Source organism: Lissotriton helveticus, chromosome 2_1, assembly GCF_964261635.1.
Source record: "Lissotriton helveticus chromosome 2_1, aLisHel1.1, whole genome shotgun sequence".
NCBI classification, from domain to species: domain Eukaryota; kingdom Metazoa; phylum Chordata; class Amphibia; order Caudata; family Salamandridae; genus Lissotriton; species Lissotriton helveticus.
The window spans coordinates 554,736,502-554,760,973 of NC_136059.1; the positions used below are offsets into that span (position 1 = coordinate 554,736,502).

At 45.4% G+C, this 24,472-nt stretch overlaps 1 protein-coding gene across 2 annotated transcripts in view; it reads right to left on the minus strand.

Annotated features, from left to right (window-relative positions):
• The window catches only part of PDE8B (phosphodiesterase 8B), a 1,092,370-nt gene that overhangs the window by 83,769 nt on the left and 984,129 nt on the right, over positions 1-24,472 (minus strand). For both annotated transcript variants that reach the window (XM_078677318.1, XM_078677317.1), the window contains one exon: positions 4,801-4,965. In XM_078677318.1, the coding sequence (XP_078533444.1) occupies positions 4,801-4,965 (165 nt within the window). The remainder of the gene's footprint in view (positions 1-4,800; positions 4,966-24,472) is intronic.

Here is a 24,472-nt window from a genome sequence, read left to right on the forward strand (position 1 = left end):
TCGCCCCTGAGCATGAGTCCCTTTGCCATGCCCCAAGAGAAGCATTTGAGATGGAACCAAGGGGGGGGAACTGGTGTAGCGCAAAGTCACATAAATGTCTAGGGGGGTGCGTGATTGAGTGAGTCACATGTGAAGTGTGGTTCAGGCACAAAAAAAGTAGGTGGTAAATACAATATAAGCCAACAAAAACTCCCCAAACAACCAACCATTCTCTTTGATCCCCTTAACTCTTCACCACCACATACTTCCACACCTGAAGCATCTGCCACCAAAACTTGACATCACAGAGGTAAAAAAAAAGAAAAAAAGATATGAAAAGCAGAAAGTGAAGCATCTAGTGAGTGCAGGAAGCTTAATTGACCCCATCTAAAAGAACACTGTGCCGTAGAATGCCAAGGTAAATGCAATATGCAGTTACCAAGAGTCAGTCTAATTTTTCGTGGGGTACAGCCACAGCTCACATAGTCTCTGGAGCAGCATAGTGAGCCTAAACAGGATCAGTCTGAGAGGCGTTCCTGTCAGTTGGACGTGCTGGCAAGGCCCCACCGAGACAGCCATCGGTACCCGCTGTCTAGGATGCAGAGAGCTCTGACTCCGAACCTGAGGAACCCCTCTGGCTGTCGTCACATTCGCGAAGCCTGTAGGAACGGGTCAGCTGTCTCTGCTGAGATCTCGGAGGCAGCCAGCAGCACCTCTATGCAGTCCGCCACTGAGTCCCGGGTGGTCCAAAGGGGTGTGCTGGTCACGTCTCTCCTCAACCCATTCCAATGCCTTCTCAAGAGCCTCAAAGAAAAGGGATTTGGAGTTCAAGAGGACATTGCATTTTGCCTGGAAAAGGAGGATATATTCAAGATTCAACGCCAAGAGCTTTTGCTTGACCTCTGTAAAGGAGCAGCGACGCTGCTGGGCAACCCTAGTAAAGTCATGTATTTTGAAAATTGAGCTCAGGTTGCCCAAGGAGCGCTGGGCTAGGTATCTGTGAGCCTGCTCTACCACAAAACAAAGTGAAAAGACTCCGGTATCCACAAGCACAACCAGTTCTCCAGGAGATTTACAGCATGAGGTGCCTCCAAGCCCTCCGGGAAGCCCACTATTCACAGGCTAATGCCGCAAGAGTGGTTCTCTGCTTCCTTCGCCCTCTTCCCCAGGGCAGCCGAATAGGTCAAAAGTCCAGCCACCTGGTACTTCAGCATGGATACATCATCTTTCATTGAGGACATTCAGCGCTCAGCCTCATTGACTCCGACAGCTACATTATGAGGATCCTGGCGGAGGAACAACACATTCATCTGAAGGTCACCAACCTTACTTGAGTCCTGTATGGCCTTAAGGATAGTGGGCAGATCGGGTTGGACATGCTCCAAAAAATCTGCAACTCGCGAGGGCCCCCCCGAGCCGTCACACCCCGTCTGCGTCATAGTGAAGCATTTTGGTCTAGGCAGGGGCAGGTGGTAGGCCTTGTCTTTACCCATGTTGAGCAGCAGGAGGCCAAGTCCAGAGGGATCTGAAGAGGACCGAGCACCTATCTGGCCCGCTTATCAGTAGGCAGCAAGAGCAGCTGGGCCCGCAGATGTCAGAGAGTGCAGGATACAGCTGGTGGCAAAAAAAGGATGAGGTCTAGGGTTTGCCTCCCCAGTGCGCTTGCCTCGGAGCGGCACTAGCAGCCTGGTCACAGCCAAGAGCGGGGTAGTGTCATAATGGGCAGGCATCAAAACCAACTAGACGGGTATGACAAGGCCTCTGGTCAGGGGGCAGGTCTCAAACTGACACAGGGTAGTAGTTCAGTGGGCCCCCGGGATTAGGGAATGACCCCAGGGTGTGTTGCGTTGGGCATCCAGAGCGCAACAATAAAGGACTCAACTCCTATGACCTGGTCTCCAGGCAGCAGCAAGCAAAGCACCCCACAAAGCAGGAGAAAAATAAGTGGGGGGGGACGCCTGAGGTGGCAACCCCATCGCTGCAACCGATAGGCCGCAAATCCAAAATCTAGGAGTTAAGGTGCCCCTGCTAGCCTGCCAGCAGTAGAGCAGCCACTGGATGTGGAATTAACAGAAAAGAAGCCCTTCACCCTCATGCAGAGCCAACAGCAGGAGATAGTCCCCGGGTCTGTACAGGTCGATTAAGGGCCCCGGAGGCTGCCAGAGGGCAGCCCAGACCAAAAAGCAAGGGGGGGCCTCAGCCATGCCCATACCCCCCCAGACCTGCAGAATGACTCACCCGACAGGTTCCAATCAGGCAGAGTGGCCCCCAGAGATCAAAAATACGGCCACATCTTAACAGCAGCGTGACCCGACTTGTAGGTTCCACACCGGGTCTCGATGAACACCAGGAGGCCGCAAAGTCCACCGCCATTCCTGCAAGGCCCACACATTTGGCTCCAAGCACCGTCGTTTATTTGCAGCACCTCCAGTCCCCGGGCCAGCTACAGCCAGGACCCACAGGAGGGCCGCTACTCCCCAGCCAAGGCCCAGGCTCAAAGAAAGGGCCCCAATCCTCCAGCATGGAGATGCTCACATGGGCAGGCAGCCCAGTCCCTGCTGCTCAGAGGTCTGCCAACCGCTCACAGGCCTCGACACCGGAGGCCACACCCAAGGCCTGTAATCGTGGACAGCGGCGCCATCCGGTCAATAAAACATAGTGATTTTGGTCCCCCTGGTAGCCGCAGCGCTGACTGGGACTCAAGAGACGGCAGCAGGTCCTCAGGTTAACTGTCTCCCTTAGGATCACGTCGGACCACAGAAGGTGCGTCTTGAGCAGTCTCAAGCAGTGGTCACCCACTCCGCGTCCTCGACAACGCCCCTGCAGTCATACCTTGGCTTAAAGCATCCTTTCCTTTATAGCCTACCATTCTTGTATGTTGGTCTGTAGATTTTAGTTCCTGTCCAATATCCTACCTTCACTAACCTCCAACAGGAAACTGTACATATATTGTGTGAATTACCTTTAACTTACCATACTTTGCCCACTATTACCCCTTCTCTGTACCTCTCTAATGCCTGTTGCTCTCTTGTCGGGAACTACCTTACCACAACATATTATTTCTGCTATGTCTTTTCTCTCTTTCTATTTGCTTCTCCGTACCCTAAGCTCAGCTTCACAAGCAATTTTTATTTTCTTCAGAACCCTGTGCCCTTCCTTGATTTCAATTTGTTTAAGTATTTGCCTGGAGTCATTGGATTTATTGCTGTTCTTTAAAACTCAACATTTTCACTCTAATCTCTAAATGGTAATTTATCCTGACATTGAGTGCATGATATTTGATTTTGTTCCGTATAACAATGTGGAAACAGTGCTTTGTGTGTTTACATTATTAAGAAATGAATGCATCTATGTCCATCATCTAATTATTGTGGCTCACATGATGCAGAGGTAGATCTGCATCGAGAGGCAGTAGAGGACTGGGCAGTCTATTTACTGGTACACTCTGTATCTTTTCTTCAAATGTTAGTGGTTAAATGAGTCCTATATGAGCCATGCCATGTGTGCTGCAGGGAGGTATCCCACATCCTCCACCCCAGAGGTGTAAAAGCACACTTGATGACCAGTTAGTGGCTGAGTTATACTAGTTTAGCCAAAGGGTTCTGCAATGAAACCCAAGATATTGGGGACTGCACTGATCCACCACATTCTCCCAGGGCTCTTACAATCATGCAATGCTCCAGGTCAGTACCTCTAAAAAAATGCCATCCTATCCAGGGATTATAATATTTCAACAACCAAGGAGATGCTCTGTATGTATGAAATCAGACCGTGACTTTACACAGCGATGTGGAATTACTCATTTACACTATCAATGAAAAACAGACCAGTTCATTACTTTCTTATGAGCAGCTATGGGCAGTTGTGGCCACTGGCTCTAAGAAGGTCTTGCTTCCAGCACTATGGAACGTATAATTAAATAATGGACAAGGAAAACATCCTACCCTCTCCTGTGTAACTATCAAATTATCAATGATGCAGCTATTCCGAACGTTTTGCACATTTTTAGACAAAGGTTGCATCTACAAGAAATTGACAGGGCTAAACATATGATTGTTCCTGTAGTACCCCATGAAATAAACAACTAGCAAGTCGGTGTAATCCATGTGAACAGCTGTGAACAATCCTATTAAGATAAAACCAAAACATATTGCACATCTTCGGCCAGAACACCAAACATTTTTTACTGGTGCTATTTCATATCCTTAGTAGTAAGTTAAGTAGTGTTTAATGCGAAACATTTTTCACCACTGTAACACGAAATCAAGTTTGTGGGGTTGGTAATGTGTGACAAGGATATGTGTGCATGTTTGTTGTGTGGCATTTTGTTGTGGTGATCAAGTGTTCTTTTTCTTGTGCTAGTGTGTTGTTGCATGGCGTTACTGCAATGTGATGCGCATGTAGTGTGGCTGCTGTATTAGATTCTGTTTTGACTCTTTCCTTCTGTCCTTCTGTTATTTCTGATTGTAAAGGTGTTATGTTCTGCTGCTTTCTTTGTCTATGTCAACAAATGCAGCCACATTTCGAGACAACCCAATACCGTGCCGGAGACCATTTAATAAATTAGCACTTTCAGCCCAGTATGTCAACAATATTATAACCGAGGTTTTAAAGATGTAAACAGGCTCAGAGTAATTTAAGATGTGTGTGAACTGTTACTGTGTAATACTTTTCAGGACCAGGCTTCAGAAAGTTTTTTGATAGCAGGTGTACAGGTCATTGAATAAAATGTGCAATGCTGGCATGAACCCATGGTTAACATTTAGACCTCACATAGACTGAAGAATTTGTAAGCTTTTTTATATATGTTGAGTAACTCACAGTCATCAGACCTCCAACAAGATCACTAGTATGAGGATCCTCATCTTTGGTACCCAACTGAGGAGAGTAGAGTTCCGTTGTCCGCAAGATTTCCAGAACTCGGTCCAAGGCCTCTGCTACTGTGACCGGGCTACTCTCTTGGGCAGCATTTATTATGTTAATGACCTGGACAAAAAGAGAGAGCATTAAGATGGTGGCCATGCACATGTCTGAAGATTGTTCCAACAATCATATGGTATGTAAACTGAGTTACACACAATGGCCTATACAGCAGTATTGTTCTTGGCTCACTGAAAGCTTAATTTCAATAAATAGCATCAATGATTAAAACTGACATAATGGATTAAATATTGGTTAGGAATGTGTTCTAATGAAAACCCTACATAGTTCCGCCTAAAAACAAAGTGAGACTGATGAAAAATGAAACGTAATTTTAAATTTGTTACACAAACATATGAGTGCTCTGTAAATTGCATGCCATGTTTATGTAAATATTCATCAGAATTTTGGATAGATGGAGTAGTAAATAGGTCTAAGCTCTGATTATGGCTAAAACTACAAGGTCCTGGAGCACATTTCAAGAGTTCAAAACAACAACAGGAGCAACACTGCTGCCAAAACGATCACTTCTTCCCCCAAATAGTATAACACTGACATGTGAAAATGTTAGACAGTGAAACCACAGGACCAGTGAGAAAGAGCTGTAAATTTACACCTGGCATATTGTCAGGCAGCACAATAGGATGCGATTTCAACAACTCCACAACAGCTTGTGGCAGGAAACATTGAACAAAGTCAGTGCGATGGCACCTGTAGCACAATTTCTCAACGATTTTCCGAAAAGGCTGGGTGGCTTTGAGAGGAGAGTTTGAAGCCTATAGAGTGAGTGTAACTATTAGGCCCGGGGCGCTGGAGCAGACTTTGCTGCCTTAATGGAAATTTAGTATGGAACTGGCCAGGATCTAACCAGCTAATACCTACCTTGAAATTACAGCAAGCACTGATGTGTTTTTATTTTTAAATCTTTATTTTTGCATTTTTTAATTATGAGTCAATAACAACATTCAACATCAGGCTGAAGAACAACATTGAGCTGTCCAGACATTAATAATTTCGTTGGCATTTCAGACGCAGTGCTTTCAATTTAGAATTCAGATACAGTTTGTCATGTATTCTCAATGTGCTGGCTATAGGGTTCTTTCCCGGATCGGTCTGCGCCCCTCCTCCCCCTACATGCCCCTTTGGAGTCAAACCTTGCTGGTGATCTTTTCGTATTATCCCAGATGATCTCCATCCCATTTTCTTGGTAGGGTCATAATTGCTCACCACCCCAATGGAATCCTCGCCCTCCCCCCTTGCATTCTCCCATCTGCCATGTCCATCCCCCAACCCTACACAGACCCCTATAAAGTGGGTCTGTGGCCAGGCACAACAGTGTCCCAGTTATGCATCTGCCTCCACCAAGGGTAAGAACTCCTGTAGCATCCCAGCTCAGTCCAGGCAATCCTCCTCAACCCTATCATCTGTTCTCACTGCCCTCATGCATCTTTCTTTCACCAGCAACCACTCAGCCATGTCTCTAGCCCAAGCAGATATGGTGGATCCACTTGTGCCATCTGATGACCACTCGCTGCTTTGCCAGCACCAGCCATTAGTCACGCATGGGATGACATCAAGGAGACAATGTTTTGTGGAATCCTCCACAATTGAGGTAAGCAGGTTAGGGGCCAGATGTACAACGATTTTTTGCTGTCGCAAACGGGAGATCGGGCCGTTTGTGACTACAAAAAAGGGTCCTGGCATGTACAAATGCTATTTTGCAAGTCAATGACTCCAAAATAGCATTTGCAACTCTCGCTATTAGGTAGGGGCGTTCCTTCCTAATAGCGAGTCTCAATGTAATGTACTATTGTTTTGCAACTGCATTTGCAGCCGCAAAACACTCACAGTTTACCACCTACTTCAAGTAGGAGGTAAACCACTCGAACCGGGAAGGGATCACTAGAGGACCAACTACCCCTCCTCTTACCTCCAGTAAGCCCTGCACAGCAGGATTGCTAAGTTGTCATAGCAGGCCACGCCCCCTTTCCCCACCACTCTGCAAAAGCACTTCCTGGCGCGCTCTTGAATGGGGATTAAAGTCCCCTTCGCTGCTGGGGGTCCTTAGGGGTCAACTAACCTGCCTGATACCTCCAGTATGTTCCAGATAGTTGGATTGCTGAGAGCTGGACACAGGCCACGCTCCCTTTCACCATCACTCTGCAAAAGCCCCTCCTAGCGCGTTCTAAGATGGGGGATTAAGTCCCCTTAAATATTGAGGGTCCCTGGGGCCAACTGGCTCACCAGGTACCGCCAGTAAGTGCCACACACCCGGATTGCTGAGAGTGGTCTGAGGCCACCCCCCTTTTTACACCACTCTGCAAACGCAGCTCCTGGCGCACTGCTGCTCGAAGGATGAAGTCTACTTGTGTCCTGAGGTCCTTAGGACACAAGAGGACCTCATCGCCCCACCAGCAGTGCGCCAAGAGGCGCGTTTGCACAGTGGTGTAAAAAGGGATGTGGCCTCAGACCACCTCTCTACAATCCAGCTGTGTGGCGCCTACTGGAGGTACCTGATAGGCTAGTTGGCCCCCAGGGACCCTCAGTATTCAAGGGAACTTAATCCCCCAACTGAGAATGCGCCAGGGGGCGAGTTTGCAGAGTGCTGCAGGGAGGGGGCGGGGCCTCCGGCGAGATGCCGGCTTTTATTTTTTTTAAATATTTGTAGAAGGGGAGCTGTGTGGCCCCCCTTCTTTTACTATTTCTTGGGCCCTGGGGACCCAATCCCCCAGGGCTTAGCATTTAAAAAAATGGGAAGGAGGCCGCGTGGCCTTCCTTCCCAGGGCCTCTATTGGCCCTAGGGACCCCATCCCTCGGGGCCTGGTCAGCATTTTTTAAAATTTGTATTTTGGAGGGAGGCTGCTTGGCCCTCTCCTGAGGCCTATAATGGCCCCGGGGACCCCTTTCCCCGGGGCATTGCCTCGTCTTTATTTTTTCTAAAAAAAAAATAGTATGGGAGGGTGGCTGCCTGGTCCCCCTTTCTCTTGGCGACTTCTGGCCCCGGGGAACCCATCCCCCTGAACTTGTCCAGCCTTTTTTTTGTAGGAGGGGTGCCCCCTCCTAAGGCCAATAAAGGCCCTGGGGACCCCATCCCCTGGGGCCTGGCCTCACCATTGGGGACCGTGGGGGGAGCCCCAATGCCCCCACGGTCCTGCCAGCTCCCCGTCTCCTGTGGCAGCCGGCATTGCTTTTGCACAAGGGGAGCTGCTGACATGCAGCTCCCCTTGTGCAAAAGCAATTCTGCTTTGGTTTTTGGACGTAAGAGCTATATATTTTGGCATTGCCCCTAGGATCTGGCCCACCCTGCGAAGCCCGCGCTTCTTTTTTACCAAACAAATTTACACCATTTAAAAAAAAGGTTGCTTTCTGAACAAATTTGGTGTAATTCCGTTCAGCAGTTCGGGCTGAAGCCTGTTCCAATTTTTCCTATGGAAATTAACTTGGGGAAAACGTGTTTTGGGACACCCCCCCTGCTTGACGAAACACCCCGAAACCTTCAAGACAGGAGCTGACCGTAGCGGACCATTAGTTTTGAAAATTTTGTGAAGATTCGTCAAACAGCGGCAAAGATATTGGCAAATAAATAAACGCTTTTCCTATGGAAAATAGGTCCTCCTAACTATAACTACCTACTGGCGACCGCCAGTAGGTAGTATATATTGATATATATATATATATACATATATATATATATGTATAAATATATGTATTTATATATATATAGTACTTTTTATAGTAGTAAATGTAAAGAATTAAAAAAAATTATATAACATATAATATCTTTTTTTAATTGTGTTACATTATATATTTATACTAGCAGCCCGTCCTGACGTTGTCCGGGAATGAAGTAGAATGTGTGCAAAGGTTGTAGGAGGCAAGCGAACTTTACTGTAAAATTTCACGGTATACAAAATTTTTTGTTTCATTTGAATCTGGACGGAGAATAAATTGGTTTTCGACATTGCCGGATCTAGAGAGTGCGACATATAACTGTCCATGAGTGAAGCAGTCTTCTCGTAAGTCTACGCCTATGACTTTGTATGTTTGACCTTGAGATTTGTTAATGGTAGAAGCAAATGCAATGTTAATAGGGAACTGCAAGCGTTTAAATTGAAATGGTAGATTAGTAGGGATCATGGGTATGCGGGGAATGTGAGCTAACTGTCCTGCAGCTGGGCCCGAGAGAATAGTTGCTTTAATGACATATGGCAAAAGATTTTTAACTTCTAGGCGTGTACCATTGCATAGATTGGGCGGATGTAGGTTCAGTAATAACATGATAGGAATTCCAACTTTAATTTGGAGTATATGAGGTGGAAGTCCAGAAGGGTTAAGTGAGTTTAGGAATTCTTGAGGATAATGCACGGCTTCTTGAGTATGTCATACTGTGTCAATGGATTTATAGAGTTTGGCATCACCCGTGATTTGAAGTAGTATGTGTTCATTGATATGGTTGACACTGGAGTTTCTGAGCGCAACTATAGCTCTCTCGCAAATCCATCGGTAGTCTTTTGTCAGAATATTCTGAATGTCTGGGTATACGTGGTGTATGAGGTCATGTAAGCTAGAGACCGGCGTACCTAAGTTGTGTATGTTAATATTGCCCTTAGTGTTAGGTACTTCTCCATTACCTACTTGTAGTAGAAGATCTGCAAACTGAGTATTTCCACCTCCCAAATGTGTCCTCATGTTAGTGCGTAAGGTGAGAGGTTGTACAGAGTTCCAGAGGTGTGATGCTTTTAAGCATGCTTTTAGTATATCAGCACGCGTTCCTCTTGGAACAACAGGAAGAGTTTGTCAGAAGTCACCAGCAAAGACAAAAGTAACACCACCCATAATTTTATTTGAACTTCTAATGTCTTTTAGAGTTCTGTCGACAGCGTCTATATGTGAGCGGTGTGTCATAGTACATTCGTCCCACATGATAAGAGACACATTTTTAAGCAGCGTGCCTAATGGTCTATTTTTCCGTATAGAGCATGTAGAATCATTTTCAAGGGAAACAGTTAAAGGTAGTTTAAAAGGTGAATGTGTGGTTTTGCCTCCAGTTAGAAAAGTTGCAGCTATTCCAGAAGAGGCAACAGCAAAAGCCTCTAGTCCTAAAGAGCGTATTTTGGCTAGTATGAGGTTTATTAAGTAAGTTTTGCCAGTCCCTCCAGGGGCGTCTAAGAAGAATAATTTGCCTTGTTTGTTCTCCACACTATGAACTATGCTGTTGTAGGCGAGTGTCTGATCCGGAACTAAGTTTGGCAAGTGCTGGGCAAGGTATTGACGTAGGTTGTGTATACAATCTCGGTTTTCTGTATGGTTGTACGGTGTATGGATGGTCCTGACTGTTGCTGGCAGGTTGAAATCTGTTAAGGATTTCTCGCTCAGTACATACAGTGAGTCTTCTATTTGTATGAGTCCCTGGTTAAAGATGTCATTATTGATTGGCATTGAGTTATCATGTGTTTGCTGATGCATAGTGTGTAGTATATCTTCACATAAATGATCTTTGTATTCGTCCCATAAAGCCATAGGATCAAATGGGTTACAAAACAACAGAATAGTAACAAATAACTGACATAGTTTTGATGGAGAATCAGAAAGTGCAGCATCACCTAATGTATGTTTCCAATGTTCGTCGTCTTCAATTAGACCGAGTTGTTTACACGCGGCCTAATAGGTAGGCATTATCTGGGAATATAATGTGATCAACTTCGTCTGGCTGTATTTTCGGTTCAAGCCACAATAGGATGTGTACGTGAGGAAGTCCTCTCTTTTGCCATTGGATAGTAAATATGTATGCTTTAGCATGCCCAAATATAGCCTTTTGTGATAGCAGTTTCATGAGCGCTTTGACCTTTAAATTGAATACACGTGCGACGATGTCATGTCTATCGCATGATCTTTGCTTTGTGAATAATTGAGCTTTAATTTCTTGCCACTTCGGATTGCATGTGAATGTGATAAACAAATCGGGTCTCCCATACTGCCTGACGTATGTCATAGCATCTTGTGTCTTTTCGTGCATGTACCTTGGTGAGCCAGTGAAGGTAGCTGGTAATATAACGTGTTGTCCAATCTCGAGAGCATTAACGTTTTGATCTACATTAAGGGAATCTTTTAAATTGATGTAGTTGTCCGCGCGTAGTTGTGTTTGATTACGCCAGATAAAGTCCAGTCTCTCCGTGATCATCTTTGCCATCATATCCACAATGTATTGATTAAAGAGATTGCGGAACCAATTCAAGGTATTCAAAGTGGCGGATCTAACCATAAGAGTATAGGCATAGTACTGCATGCATGTTACTGTTTTGTTATTAACAGAACGTGCTTGGGGTATATTCAGACAATACCTATCTTCCCCTCTAGGGAATAGAATGGGGTATTGTAAAGGATCATATGAGCGATGCAATTCCGAAACTTTACATAATAGGCCCTCTCGGGGATGTATGGCAATGTCGCGGGGCCCTTTGTTTTCGTTGACTAAAAGAACAGCCACCTCATCCGTGGTTGGTGCATTATATCTTCCATGATGTGCATTCGAAGGACGTTGATCAGCGTGGATGATTATTTGCAAGTCATCATTATTGAAATTCATCTCATAGTTGTACTTCAGGGACTGAATGTAGGTGTTATGAGCGTGCAATGTGTCCTTTAGTTGTTGAATAAGCTGTATGTTTAAATGTGGCACCATGTGTGACCGTGCGTATAGTTGTTGCTGTTGAGATAGGAAATATATTTGTAGAAACTGTGGAGGCTTGCCTTCTTGTGGAAGCAGACTGCCAATTAAGTGGTATAACTGCCCATGTATTTTAAATGTAGGCATGAATTTCCCTTCCCTTACTTCATTTGCCCCAAAGGATGTTATTTGGAAGAGAGTATTGTAACGACGTGTGTTTGTTAAGAAATGACTTGAAAGTGGATGAGTCCCATCAAGTAGTTGTCTAATGAGTACAGGTGGCTCTTGAATGTTGTTGATAAGTACCTTTCCTGAGGAGCAGCAAAGGCCTTGAGGTTCAGCCTTCCATTTAAGTGTGAAGCACTTGTTACACACATTGTCCATGTTGCCAATGTTTACATGTGGATTGTTGATGTAGTCAGTAAGTGTGTTGTAGTGGAATGCAGATCTGACAGTGTGTACAGTGTGCGGCTGTTGGAGTAAATAGAGTTGTGGTACTTGTGTTTCAAATTGCAGTGTTGCCGTAATAAAGTTTGTGTTTCAGGTATGTTGTGTGTGTTGTGCTGCTCACCATGAATGAAAGTGTGAGTTATGTGTGTTTTAATGTTGTTAGGTTCTGTATTAGTGGATGTTATGGCCTGTGCACTCCTGTGAGCAAGACGTTCAGAACGGCGCATAGTGTTTTCAGTGCAAACAGCAGAGGTTGATGGAGCTGACATGTTTGTTAACATTTGCTCATGTGCCTCCTGGCTTTCCCGTATGCGCTTATTCTTTTGTGCCCGTGTTTTATATGTTGTCCTTGCAAGTTGTGTCTTCCACTTAACCATTTTTTCTTGTCCTTAGAGTATACTATAGAATAAAAATAATAATGATTGTGCGGCTGACCTTCAGTGTTGTTGAATGTTTATTGTTGCGATAATCAGTGTATCAGGCAGCGTTTCAAATTAGGCAATGATGCCGTTTAAATGCATGAAGTGGCACAATAGTTAGGCACGTTTGTGTACATACTGTGTGCACCTCGGAGTAAGAAGTATTTGCATATGTATATAGTGTCCATGTGCTCTCTGTATACGTAGGTAAGGCACATTCGTAGGGAACCTGAGTTACAATCCGCTCCCTGTCCCATACGTGAATTATAATGAACGGGGGACCAACTCTGTCCATGAAAGCCTGTCCTTTATAGTGAGTACAGAAATGTAACCCGTCACGTATGCAGCCTTAGGTAAGTATCACAAAAGTTAAGATGCCTTAGATGCATTCTTTAACAATGAGCTTGCACGTCGTCTTTTACCTGTTTAGTTAAGTTGTGCCTATACGGTAACGGTGTTTGTCCATTGCTGTGCAACATATGCGTCCGCTTGTGCAGGCAGTGTTAGGAACCGGCTTTGTGATATGGGCCTTCTCAGCGGTAACGTTGCAGCTTGTGGGTGCTGTGTTGTCCGTTGGTGTGCCAGTCCCCGACAGCGTCGTGGGCGATGTCGTGTGGCTGGTGTGGCTGGTGTTAAGTCCTTTACGCTGAGAGTTTAGTGCGTGACAGCGTGCATGCGACGCTGCGCGTGTGTGAATTAGCCCTCTGTTAAATGTTTTTAATCCCCGCTGCTACGATGACTCGCCTTAAGCCCCGCCTAAGCACCGAAGCAATATGTTAAAGCGTGTGGCATCTCCATCCGCGAGCGTGTTTGTCCGCTGTAGTTCAGGGCAATGGTAAATGCGAAGTGTGTGATCCCCGCTGGTACGCTGACTCGCCTCAGCCCCCGCCTGAGCACCGGAGCAATATGTTAAGGCGTGAGCGTGTATTTCCGCTGTAGTTCAGGGCACTGCAAATTGGTAAGTGTGTGATGTCCGCTACTACCCTGAGTCACCTCTGCCCCCGCCTGAGCACCGGAGCAATACGTGAAGGCATGAGCGTGTGTAACACAACGCACACGGCCACAAGGGAGTACTGTGAAGGGTTGGGTTTTTTTTGGAAGGATTGCCGCGCCCCATTTTGCAGTAATGCCGCGTGAATGCCGCGCCCCGTGAATTCCGCCCCCATCGCTGTTTGGCCACGCCCCTAGCACAACCCACACGCCCACAAGGGAGTACTGTGAAGGGTTGGTTTTCATGAATGCAGCGGCCATCGCTGTGTGCACACACCCACAGCACAACGCCCACGCCCACAAGGGACTACTTTGCCCCTAAGGTTCTTTTACCCTTGTAATGTATATGGTGGGCAGCAGTATAGCCTATGCCCATCTGCTGCAACTGTCCTTTCCAATGCTGTATTGGGTGTTGTGATTGGTGCTGTAGTTCCTGAGCTTACCCGCCTCAAAGGTTTGGGTTCTCTCTTTATAATAGTGGTATGGATATATATATATATATATATATATATATATATATATATATATATATATACACATATATATATGTATGAGTTTTTATATAAGTAAATATGTATATGTAGTATTAAATAATAATGAGATTTATTTAATCAACATCATATTATTGGTATATATTAAAATATTTTAGAATTACTACTTCAAACTATATACATATTGAGGAACTATATCTTTGGATGTTTCTAACGATATTAATGTGAAACGAATAATTTTTTCCAATGTTTTTGTACTTACTATTTTAAGGATAGGAAATCTATATTTTTGCCAATTATATTTTTGACACAATATTTCTATTACACAATATTGTTTATTTTGATATTATGTCAGTGATCCATCACTGCCCTCGACACCACATTTACATGGATCCAGAAGCATTGTATCTATAAGGGAGTGTCACACAAACCAGAAAAGACAAACATTACACTTTGAAGATCATCATGAAAGTTGGGTATCTGGATGGTGTTTAATGTATATGTATATTTTCGCATACATGCTGCATACGTTAAAAAATATATATATATATAAAAGATCACCCACCCCAGGTACTCAATCAAGAATTATCACTGCATACCTGTCTACCTCATCCACTCCCTGAAGTTAATCAACTATCTGGTAACTTAAGTATCACCATACAGAGTTGTAACCTATCTATTGTGAGTTGGAACATAGCGGGTCTTAAATCGAAATTAAGAATTAAAGAATGGTCAGACTGGGTAAATAATAATTGTGATATACTTATGTTACAAGAGACCTGGTGCACAACTTCACTTCTATTAGAAGGATTTAGCTGCCATAATCAAATTGTACCTGCACCACCTATGGGCCGCCCTAGTGGGGGACTTTCTATCTGGGCTAAAATAACAACTGGTGTAGAAACTAAACTGATCCAAACCTATGAGAAATGTTTTATGGCTGTGAAATACACTAACAGGTTAAAATTATGTTTAATCACTTTTTATAACAATGATTTCGTGTCTCATCCTAATAATAATTTTATAATATTGTTTAAATTTATTGATGAAGTAATAGCAGGGCACAAATATGGAACTTTTGATGGAATTTGTATTGGAGGTGATTTCAATGCTCACATGTATCGTAATGATCATCCATGTAGAAGTGGTGAGGAATTGAAGGACTACCTAGTGCCCCGAGACTTAATGAATGCCATGGAAATTGCGGGGTCAGGAGGGAATAATACGTCGACTCCCACCTATATTGGTCAAGGGTGTTCTTCTACTATAGATTATATGTTTATTTCCCCTTCCCTAAATGATATCATCTTAAAAGCCGAGGTCGCTTGTTCCATCTATAGCGACCATCATCCAATTATAATACATCTAAATAACCCCGGTAAGAACAATAAGGATGAAGTCAGGACAGAAATGGGGGCGCCACTTTTGGAAGCGTCTACTGATAGATTAAGAGTTGTGTGGAAAGGGGCTGATAACAAAAGCATTTTAGCTAGAGTTATTAACAAAAATCCCACATTAATGGAGAACTGTCTGACCCTCGACAGAACAGGATGTGATGTCGTCAATTCCTTTAGCGACCTATGCTTGTCAATTAAAAGGGAATCCTCGAAACTAGTTGGTACCAACAAGAGCTGTGGCCCTCGTTGGTTCGACTCCTCTTGCTCCAGGGCCAATAGAGAGTTAAGGGAAGCCCTGAAATCTAAACCCAGGGACCCGTTACTTGTAAAAGACCTGAGAACAACATACAAAACCGCAGTACGTACACGATCTGAGGCATTAGTTAGGGACCATTGGGAATCTCTGGTCCGGTCTGCAGCTTTGAAAGACACCACAGGGTTCTGTAGCGAGGTAAAGTCCCTAAGATCCTTTGGCTCTAATATTACAGCTATTAATTGCAACATAACGGGGGATGTGTGGGTCAAGCATTTTTCTAAAATGTATGCCGTTCAAGGGCCTCCTGCAGACAGTATCTTTCTAGACATGCCTACTAAACCCCTGAATATTGCATTATCAGAGGTTGAGGAAGCCATAGCCGAAAGTGCAGGGAATAAAGCGCCCGGCCCGGACAGCCTATCAATAGATCAAATCAAATCTGAAACTAATATTTGGGCCCCCCTGTTATGTAACTTATTCAATAACCTATCCGACAATTCCATTCCTGAATCTTGGTCAAATAGTGTTATTGTTCCAATATTTAAAAAAGGCGACAGACTTGATCCCGGCTGTTATCGCCCAATATCACTAATTGAAAATACACTGAAGGTTCTAGGGCGAGTAATTTTTAACAGGATGAGGAGCTGGGCCGAGGAAAACAACATACTTCACCACTGCCAGCTTGGCTTTAGAAGCCATGTGGGCACTATTGAACAATGTTTGAACTTGAACCTGTTAATGGCAAAGTACACCATTGTAAAAAAATCCCCTTTGTACCTTGGTTTTATGGATTTAAGTTCAGCTTTTGATTTTGTTAATCGCTCCAGTTTGTGGTCTCTTTTGCTTAGTTATGGTTTGGTTGATTCCCTAGTTTATTTTCTTTCATACCTGCATCGGGATCTGAAAGCTAGAGTGCGTATTAACAGTGAGGGTGCGGTTTCGAATGACATTTTAATTGGCAGGGGGGTTAGACAGGGCTGCGTGCTCACCCCCCTGCTTTTTATCTTGTACATTAATGGGCTGAGTAGTAACCTGTGCGCTATAACTAATGATGTTCCAATCATAAATGGCAACCCCATTCCCGCCTTGTTGTACGCGGATGACGCGGTGCTAATAGGTCGCACACCCAATGCCCTACGTATTTTAATTTCAGGTTTTGTTAAGTTTATGGCAGATCTGGGTCTAACTACAAATTATAAAAAATCCTTTATTATGAATTGCGGGCCCAAAAAATACAATATAACTGCAATTAAAACAGGGGATAACAGCCTGAAATGCACAAGCACTTTCCCATATTTAGGATTGCTATTTTCTAACACGGGCTCTTGGCAACCCCATGTGTCCTTTGGGAGAAACAAAATCAGTAAATCCATCAACTCGATTCTCTCCCTTCGGCAACCTAAACAGGCTGACATTATTACCTCACTTTTAAAGATCTACCGCACTCAATGTCAACCTACGGGAACCTATGGGGCGGAAGTGTGGGGATATTCTAATTGCACGCACATTCAGATAGAGGAAAATAGGTTCTGCAGAAAAATATTGGGGGGAGTTTTTTGTGCTCCAACATTCATTTGTCACAATGAGCTCAAACTTCCATATATAGAGGATTTTATCCGTTCTAGGCCAGCCCTCTTTTGGCTTAAAATTTGGCTAAACCCCGCGGCCCACTTAACTCGCAGTATAATAACTGACTGCTTACAAAGTGAGAGGTCTCACTATGTACCATGGTTAAAAGCAGTCGAGGACAGTCTTCTTAGTGTGGGTCAGGGCCACTTGTTTAGCTACACTAATAACATCCATCACTCACATAAAAACATAGTCAAAAGAGCATTATATGTATTATATGGGGAGGAGCGGGCAAGATTCGAACACCCCAAACCTTCCGTTGCTAAATATCTTTCCTTTGCTGAGCCTGATAACGGCTCCCTAGTTTCACCACAAAGATATCTGCTCACCACAATAGCCAGGTGGAACAGGAGCCTTCTGTTCCGCTTCCGGGATGGAAGCATTGTAAATTTATTAAGTTTCCCCCTTGGATATAACAAACATCTGGAACAGTTGGATTGTCCTTGCTCCGCGGGGACCAAACAAAGCTTGATACATTATTTTTTCTTTTGTGGTTTTTATAAATTTTATACTTGTCAATACTTAAAACCGTATTGCTGCAGAAAAGGGCTTAGGGACCTGAATCAGGCAATGAAAATCTTTCGTAGGTTGTCCTCTGATGAGGTGATATTCATTGTGAGCACTTTTCTTAAAGCCTGTGTCCGCTCCCGTGCAACCATGGAATCTGTCTGAAGAATATTTGCACATTGCACTTTTGTACATTAGTCTTTGCACTTCTGAGTATTGTATTGTTATTGATGTTTAGATATGTAGTTGCCTTGGTTCTCCAGATATGGATGACCGGGGACGTTCCATAGAATATTTGCACATTGCTCATCTTTGCACAAATTGACTTTTGCACATTGGAAATTGTATATATAGTTTTTGGCATCTGAAAAAGATTATTTTTGTATGTGCGTAAGTAACTTTTATTATTATTCCATATATAATCAATTGTACAAGGTACTGGATAATTTTATCAACTATTTTTATGTACTTTTATTTAACCTGTGTGTACTTTTATGGATGTTTATAACTTCCGAATAAAGATCATTTCACTTGACTTGAAAAGATTGTCAATGTTTGTGCTCATAAACCAAAATACTCACAAATTTAAATATTATGGTGCAAGCAACCTCAACGCAATGCTGCTTGTGGTGGAAAGAACATTTCATCTGAATTCACCCTAAAATATCTGACCTACTTTGTCATTTGTCCCTTATAAAAAATGAGAGGTTAAAGGGGTTGGTGCTTCCAGTGGAAGGGTTCATCTTAGAGGCACACTACATGCCAAGAGGCAGTCAGGGCTTCACGTGAGACTCTTCTCTCCTCGACCATTTTGGGTTTGTAATCGAAATAACATGGCAGAATATATCTTGCCTGATTTTAAACACTGGAATGTGATCTGTCCTTAGAGATGGCAGTCTCTATCCCTGTGGTGACGATACTGCATCATGAAGATTGTCTTTGGGTCTTCTCTGGGGTCACAAGATGGATTCTAGGTGGTTGAATGGCAGTGGCACTATCAATACCTCTCCTGGATTATACTTCTGCCTTCAAGGAGAGTACACATGTGGGCTTTGCTGTGATTGGACACATCTCCATGATACATTTAGGTTACGATTGGACCAGCCCAACTCACATACGTGCGGTGCCCTGGAAACAAGTACTTAATGGAAAGATAGATGCTTGATTCTTCACAAATGTTTATCCTTTATAGAAGCTTCTGGAGGTGGTCTTATCAACATGATCTAAAAGCAGTGCTGGAAGACTGACACACTGTGCACTAAAGAGTTCCACTTTGCCTCATAGGATCTCTCTGCAGATTGAATGCACAGGAATGGGCAGTAGGGTCTCTAGGCCTGCTCTTTTCAGTGATTAGTCTATCTCCTGCCCTCTCACAAGCATGTTTGGTATGATTGCAGAAGCATAGCTCTGATCCATTTTATCAAACCGACATTGAGTAAGGTAAAAACACTTGCCACATCAGTGCTAACTCTGGCATTGCTGTGTTTAGTGTGAGAAGTTGGCTTGGTATATGATGCTCACTAGTTCTAGTGATCACCTTGTACCATGTCAAGCAACCCTTATGGTGCAGGTTGTAAAGTCAACCTTATAGACAAGCTATCCTAGGGGTAGCATGGACTAAGCAGTCTTAGGCTAAACTCATTAAAGGCATGTGAAGCAAGCTGTTTTACCATACATAATCCCTTGAATACCAAATGAAAGGACACCACACAGATATATATTGAAAATATATATAGATTTGTTTCTACAAATATCCCTGATACTCTTTATGAGCACAGAAGCAAATGCGTTAAAACAAAACACAGTTTAAATACACATAAGTTGCACAATTATGGATGAGCCCTAGGGGCCACCTAAACCATATACTAAAATAGTGGTATAAGAACCACTATGGGGAAAGTGAAGAGGCCTAGGGCCTGGGGAATCGCTGGAGCTGTTCGGGACTAGCAGTGAAGAAGTCGGGAAAGGCCCGCGGGACTCGGGTGCAGTGCGGAAAGTGCACGCTTTACCAATGCAATGTCAATGGTGCATAAAAGTTACAAAGTTAGTTATTAAGGAACCTTCCGAGTGACCTAGAAGGATGAAACTTTAGACACAGACACTAGAGGTGTATACCAGTGTGGGAACACTGGCGTTGCTGAGTTACCTCACCCACAGGAAGCGGGTGCACAGGGTCGAAGTAGTGTCGGGTTTCGTCACGCAGGTCGATGGTGCTTGGAGCTGAAGATGCTGCAGGCGGCTCGAGGTGAAGAGTTCCGGTGGATCCAAAGGTGGATCTGAAGAGGTGAAGACCTGAAAGCAGAGGGGACAATGTTCAAAGTCACTAGCCAGTGACTACCGTGGAACCAGGAAGGAACCAGGCGATGTCGGGTGCAAACAGGTGATGTCATGAAGATTGTCTCTGCAGCCACGTAGACACGAAGAGGTCAAGGACGTCCAGGAGTCGGTCACGAGCTGTCCCACGTAGGCTCTCGCTGATGGCGGTGTCGGCAACTTGATTGGAGCAAACAGGCCTTGGCTAAAGCAAGCCACGCAGGAAGTGATTCAAGCTTTTCACTCGGACCAGCAAGGTCAGAGCGGGTGCTCCTTTTCAGGGGAGCAAGGGCCAATCTGGAGCAACCAGACCAGCGGTGTACTTTGTCGTTTTCGTCGCCAAGATGGCCGCTAGCAACGTGGCAAGTGGCCGGGATGGCGCGTTGAGTGGCACGGTGCAAAAGGGCCCCACGCAGATCATGGAGATGCTGGGGGGCTGATCTTCGGTGCAAAGGCTGCTCGAGGTTGGGGCTTCTCAAACCCCAAAGCACAGCGGCGAGGGTGCCTCAGGTGCTGCACAGTCAGCTTCTTGGGGGTCTTTCAAGAGGTCCGGTCCCACGTCTCTCGGTGCCTCCACGGGTCCCTTCTTTGCAGGGACTGTGGATCGGGCTGTGAGAAGTCTGGGAGTCTGGGTCTTGTCAGGCTCTGGGCTCGGGCTTCGGCGGGAGGCGGCGGCAAAGCAGACGTCGAGTTGCTGGTTGGTGCCTGTGTTCACAGGGTGGTCACTCCTTGGCCACAAGCGAGATTCTCTTCCGTCTTCTGTGCAGCAGAATGTCGAAGTCCAGTCTTCTTCTGTATTTCAAGTTGATTCAGGATGATCTGAAGTCTCAGGACACAGCTCCCACTCTTATTCGAATCTGGGGGGCCGGATCACCTATTAGGTCCCTCCTCTGGGTGGAACCAGGAAGGGGGGTGGTTACACCCCCTTTCCTTTGTCCAGTTTCGCGCCAGGACTGGGGCTGGAAAGCCCCAGCACCGGTTTGAACTGGCCTATGCACAGGGACACCTTGTGTGCCCCAGGCATGTCTGATTCTATTCAGCCCTGTCCTACCCAATACACAAAATCCTGTCTGGAGTGGTGCTAGCACCTCCCCAGGCAGGAAACCCTTTGTCCAAGCTGCCCTCGCTGGAAGGACTCCCAGCAGCAGGAGGTCAGACTTGTGTCTGTGGTGGCAGCATCCATTTTGTGATGCTGAGGCTCTGTTTAACTTTAACCGGGGTTCAGGCTAGGTACATGTTGTGTCCCTCTAGAAGGGTGGAATGCTACCCCCGTCGCCAGAACTGGCGAGGGGGTAGTATTCCAATTCGTATGACACCTTACTCGACATGTTTTGATAAAGCCAAACCCAAGATAGCATTTAACCGCGAGGTTCATAATGCACTTAAGAGTATATGGTATGGCAGTATCATGAAACAGCTAAAGGACATGGTTCTGAAAGCTGCAGACAGGCTCAGCTCATGCCAGAGCAACATCTCACATATTTCCAAGCACTCTGCCTCCAGGATTGATGAGGCCTTCCATAGGAGTGACTGATAGGAACATATGTGTCCATTTTAGGTTAGGTATAGGCATACTAAACCTAAGTAAGGGGTGGTTACACCGACTTACCCCAGCTGAGTGAGCAGCCAGTTGTGTCAAATATGGAGGCGAGGCCAGGGGCGACACAATACCTGCTGCAGCCCCTGGTAGGCCTTGGAAGCAACTATGCCCTGGGTACCTGGGTACACTGTTACAGGGGCCAATAAGGTGAACCAGTTCCAATTTCGTTATGCACCTAAAGTACATGGGTAACAATTTAGAGAGAGAACAGCAGGCTGTGGGTCTGATTAGCAGGCCCACAGCCACATTAAGTCATAGACCAGTGAAGCAAAAAGCAAAAATTTGGGGTGACCATAGGATAGCAGACCCTACTCTCCTACACAACCCCCCCCCCCAAACGCAGGGACATTAGACTAACCTTGACCAGTTGTGTCTTCATGTTCTAAGTGGAAGTACCTGGAGAGACCATCTGCATTACCATGGTCAGTCCCTGGGCGGTGCTCCACTGTAAAGTCCATCCCCTGTAGGGAAATGGACCACCTGAGCAGTTTGGGGTTTTCACCCTTCATCTGATTAAGCCATAAGAGGGGCTTATGGTCGGTCTGAATCTTGAAGTGAGTGCCAAACAAGTATGGTCTCAACTTCTTCAGGGCCCACACCACAGCAAAGGCCTCCCTCTCAATGGCTGACCAACGTTTCTCTCTGGGGGTCAGCCTTCTGCTAATAAAAGCAATGGGCTGGTCTTGACCATCTACATTAAGTTGTGAAAGCACAGCTCCCACTCCCAACTCAGAAGCATCTGTTTGGACAATAAACTCTCTTGAGTAGTCAGGACTCTTCAGGATAGGTGCAGAGCACATGGCCTTCCTCAGGTCATCAAATGCCTTTTGACAGTATTCTGTCCACTGAACCTTTTTGGGCATCTTCTTGGATGTCAGATCATTAAGAGGAGTCACAATGGACCCATAGTTCTTAACAAACTTCCTGTAGTACCCAGTCAGGCCCAAGAAAGCTCTGACCTGAGTCTGGGTAGTTGGAGGAGTCCAGTCCTTTATGGTCTGAATCTTACTCTCCAGTGGTTGAACTTGGCCTCCACCCACAAGGTGGCCCAAGTACACAACCTTACTCTGCCCTATCTGGCACTTGGTTGCCTTGATAGTGAGGCCTGCCTTTTGCAGAGCCTCTAGCACTTCCTTCAGGTGGACCAGGTGATCCTCCCAGGTGGAGCTAAAGACATCAATATCGTCCAGATATGCTGCACAAAAGTCATCCAACCCAGTAAGGACTTGATTCACCAACCTTTGGTAGGTGGCAGGTGCATTTTTCAAACCAAAGGGCATCACCACAAACTGGTAATGCCCACTGGGGGTAGAAAATGCTGTCTTGGCTTTAGACTCCTCAGCTAACCTGATTTGCCAGTAGCCAGCTGTCAAGTCAAATGTGCTCAAATACTGGGCAGAAGCCAATTTGTCTATGAGCTCATCTGCCCTTGGAATTGGGTGGGCATCTGTCCTGGTGACAGCATTGAGTCCTCTGTAATCCACACAGAACCTCATCTCTCTCTTTCCATCTTTGGTGTGAGTTTTGGGGACCAGAACCACTGGGCTAGCCCAGGGGCTCTCTGAAGGCTCAATGACACCTAACTCCAGCATCTTTTGCACCTCAGCCTTGATACAGTCTCTGACATGGTCAGGCTGCCTGTAAATTTTGTTCTTCACAGGAAGACTATCACCAGTGTCCACCACATGGGTACACCAGTTAGTCTGACTGGGTGTCAGGGAGAACATATGTCGATATGACTGCAAAACCTGTCTACAGTCATGTTGCTGATGTTCAGTGAGGCTGCCATCTAAGGCCACAGCATCAACTGAGCCATCCTCAGGATTCTGAGTCAGCAGGCCTGGGAGAGGGTCACTCTCTTCCTCCTGCCCCTCATCTGTAGCCATGAGCAAGCCCATGTCTCTCCTGTCAACATATGCTTTCAGCCTGTTAACATGGAGCACCCTGTGGGGGCTCCTGGGAGTTCCAAGGTCCACCAAGTAGGTAACCTCTCCCTTTTTCTCAAGGATTGTATGGGGTCCAGACCATTTGTCTTGGAGTGCTGCTGGGGCCACTGGCTCCAACACCCATACCTTCTGTCCAGGCTGGTACTCAGTCAGGACAGCCTTTTGGTCATGCCAGGCTTTCTGTAATTCCTGGCTAGCCTCAAGGTTTTTGGATGCCTTCTCCATATACTCAGCCATCCTGGAGTGGAGACCAAGTACATAGTCCACTATGTCTTGCTTGGGCTTTTTGAGAGGTAACTCCCATCCTTCCCTCACCAGACATAGGGGTCCTCTTACAGGGTGTCCAAACAACAATTCAAAGGGGCTGAAGCCAACACCTTTTTGTGGGACCTCTCTGTAAGCAAACAGAAGGCAGGGCAGAAGGATATCCCATCTTCGCCTGAGCTTCTCAGGTATTCCTTTGATCATGCCCTTTAGGGTCTTGTTGAATCTCTCAACAAGCCCATTGCATTGTGGATGATAGGGAGTGGTGAACTTATAGTTGACACCACATTCCTTCCACATAGCTGTCAAGTATCCTGACATGAAGTTTGCACCTCTATCAGATACTACCTCCTTAGGAAACCCCACTCTGGAGAAAACTCCAAGTAAGGCCCTGGCCACAACAGGAGCTGTTGTGGTCCTAAGTGGAATTGCCTCTGGGTACCTGGTGGCATGGTCCACCACCACCAGTATGAATCTGTGCCCAGAGGCTGTAGGGGGATCCATTGGTCCAACAATGTCAATCCCCACCCTTTCAAAGGGCACCCCCACCACAGGTAATGGTATTAGGGGGGCCTTTGTGGTACCACCTGCTTTGCCACTTGCTTGGCAGGTTACACAGGAGCGACAAAACTCCTTTGTATCTT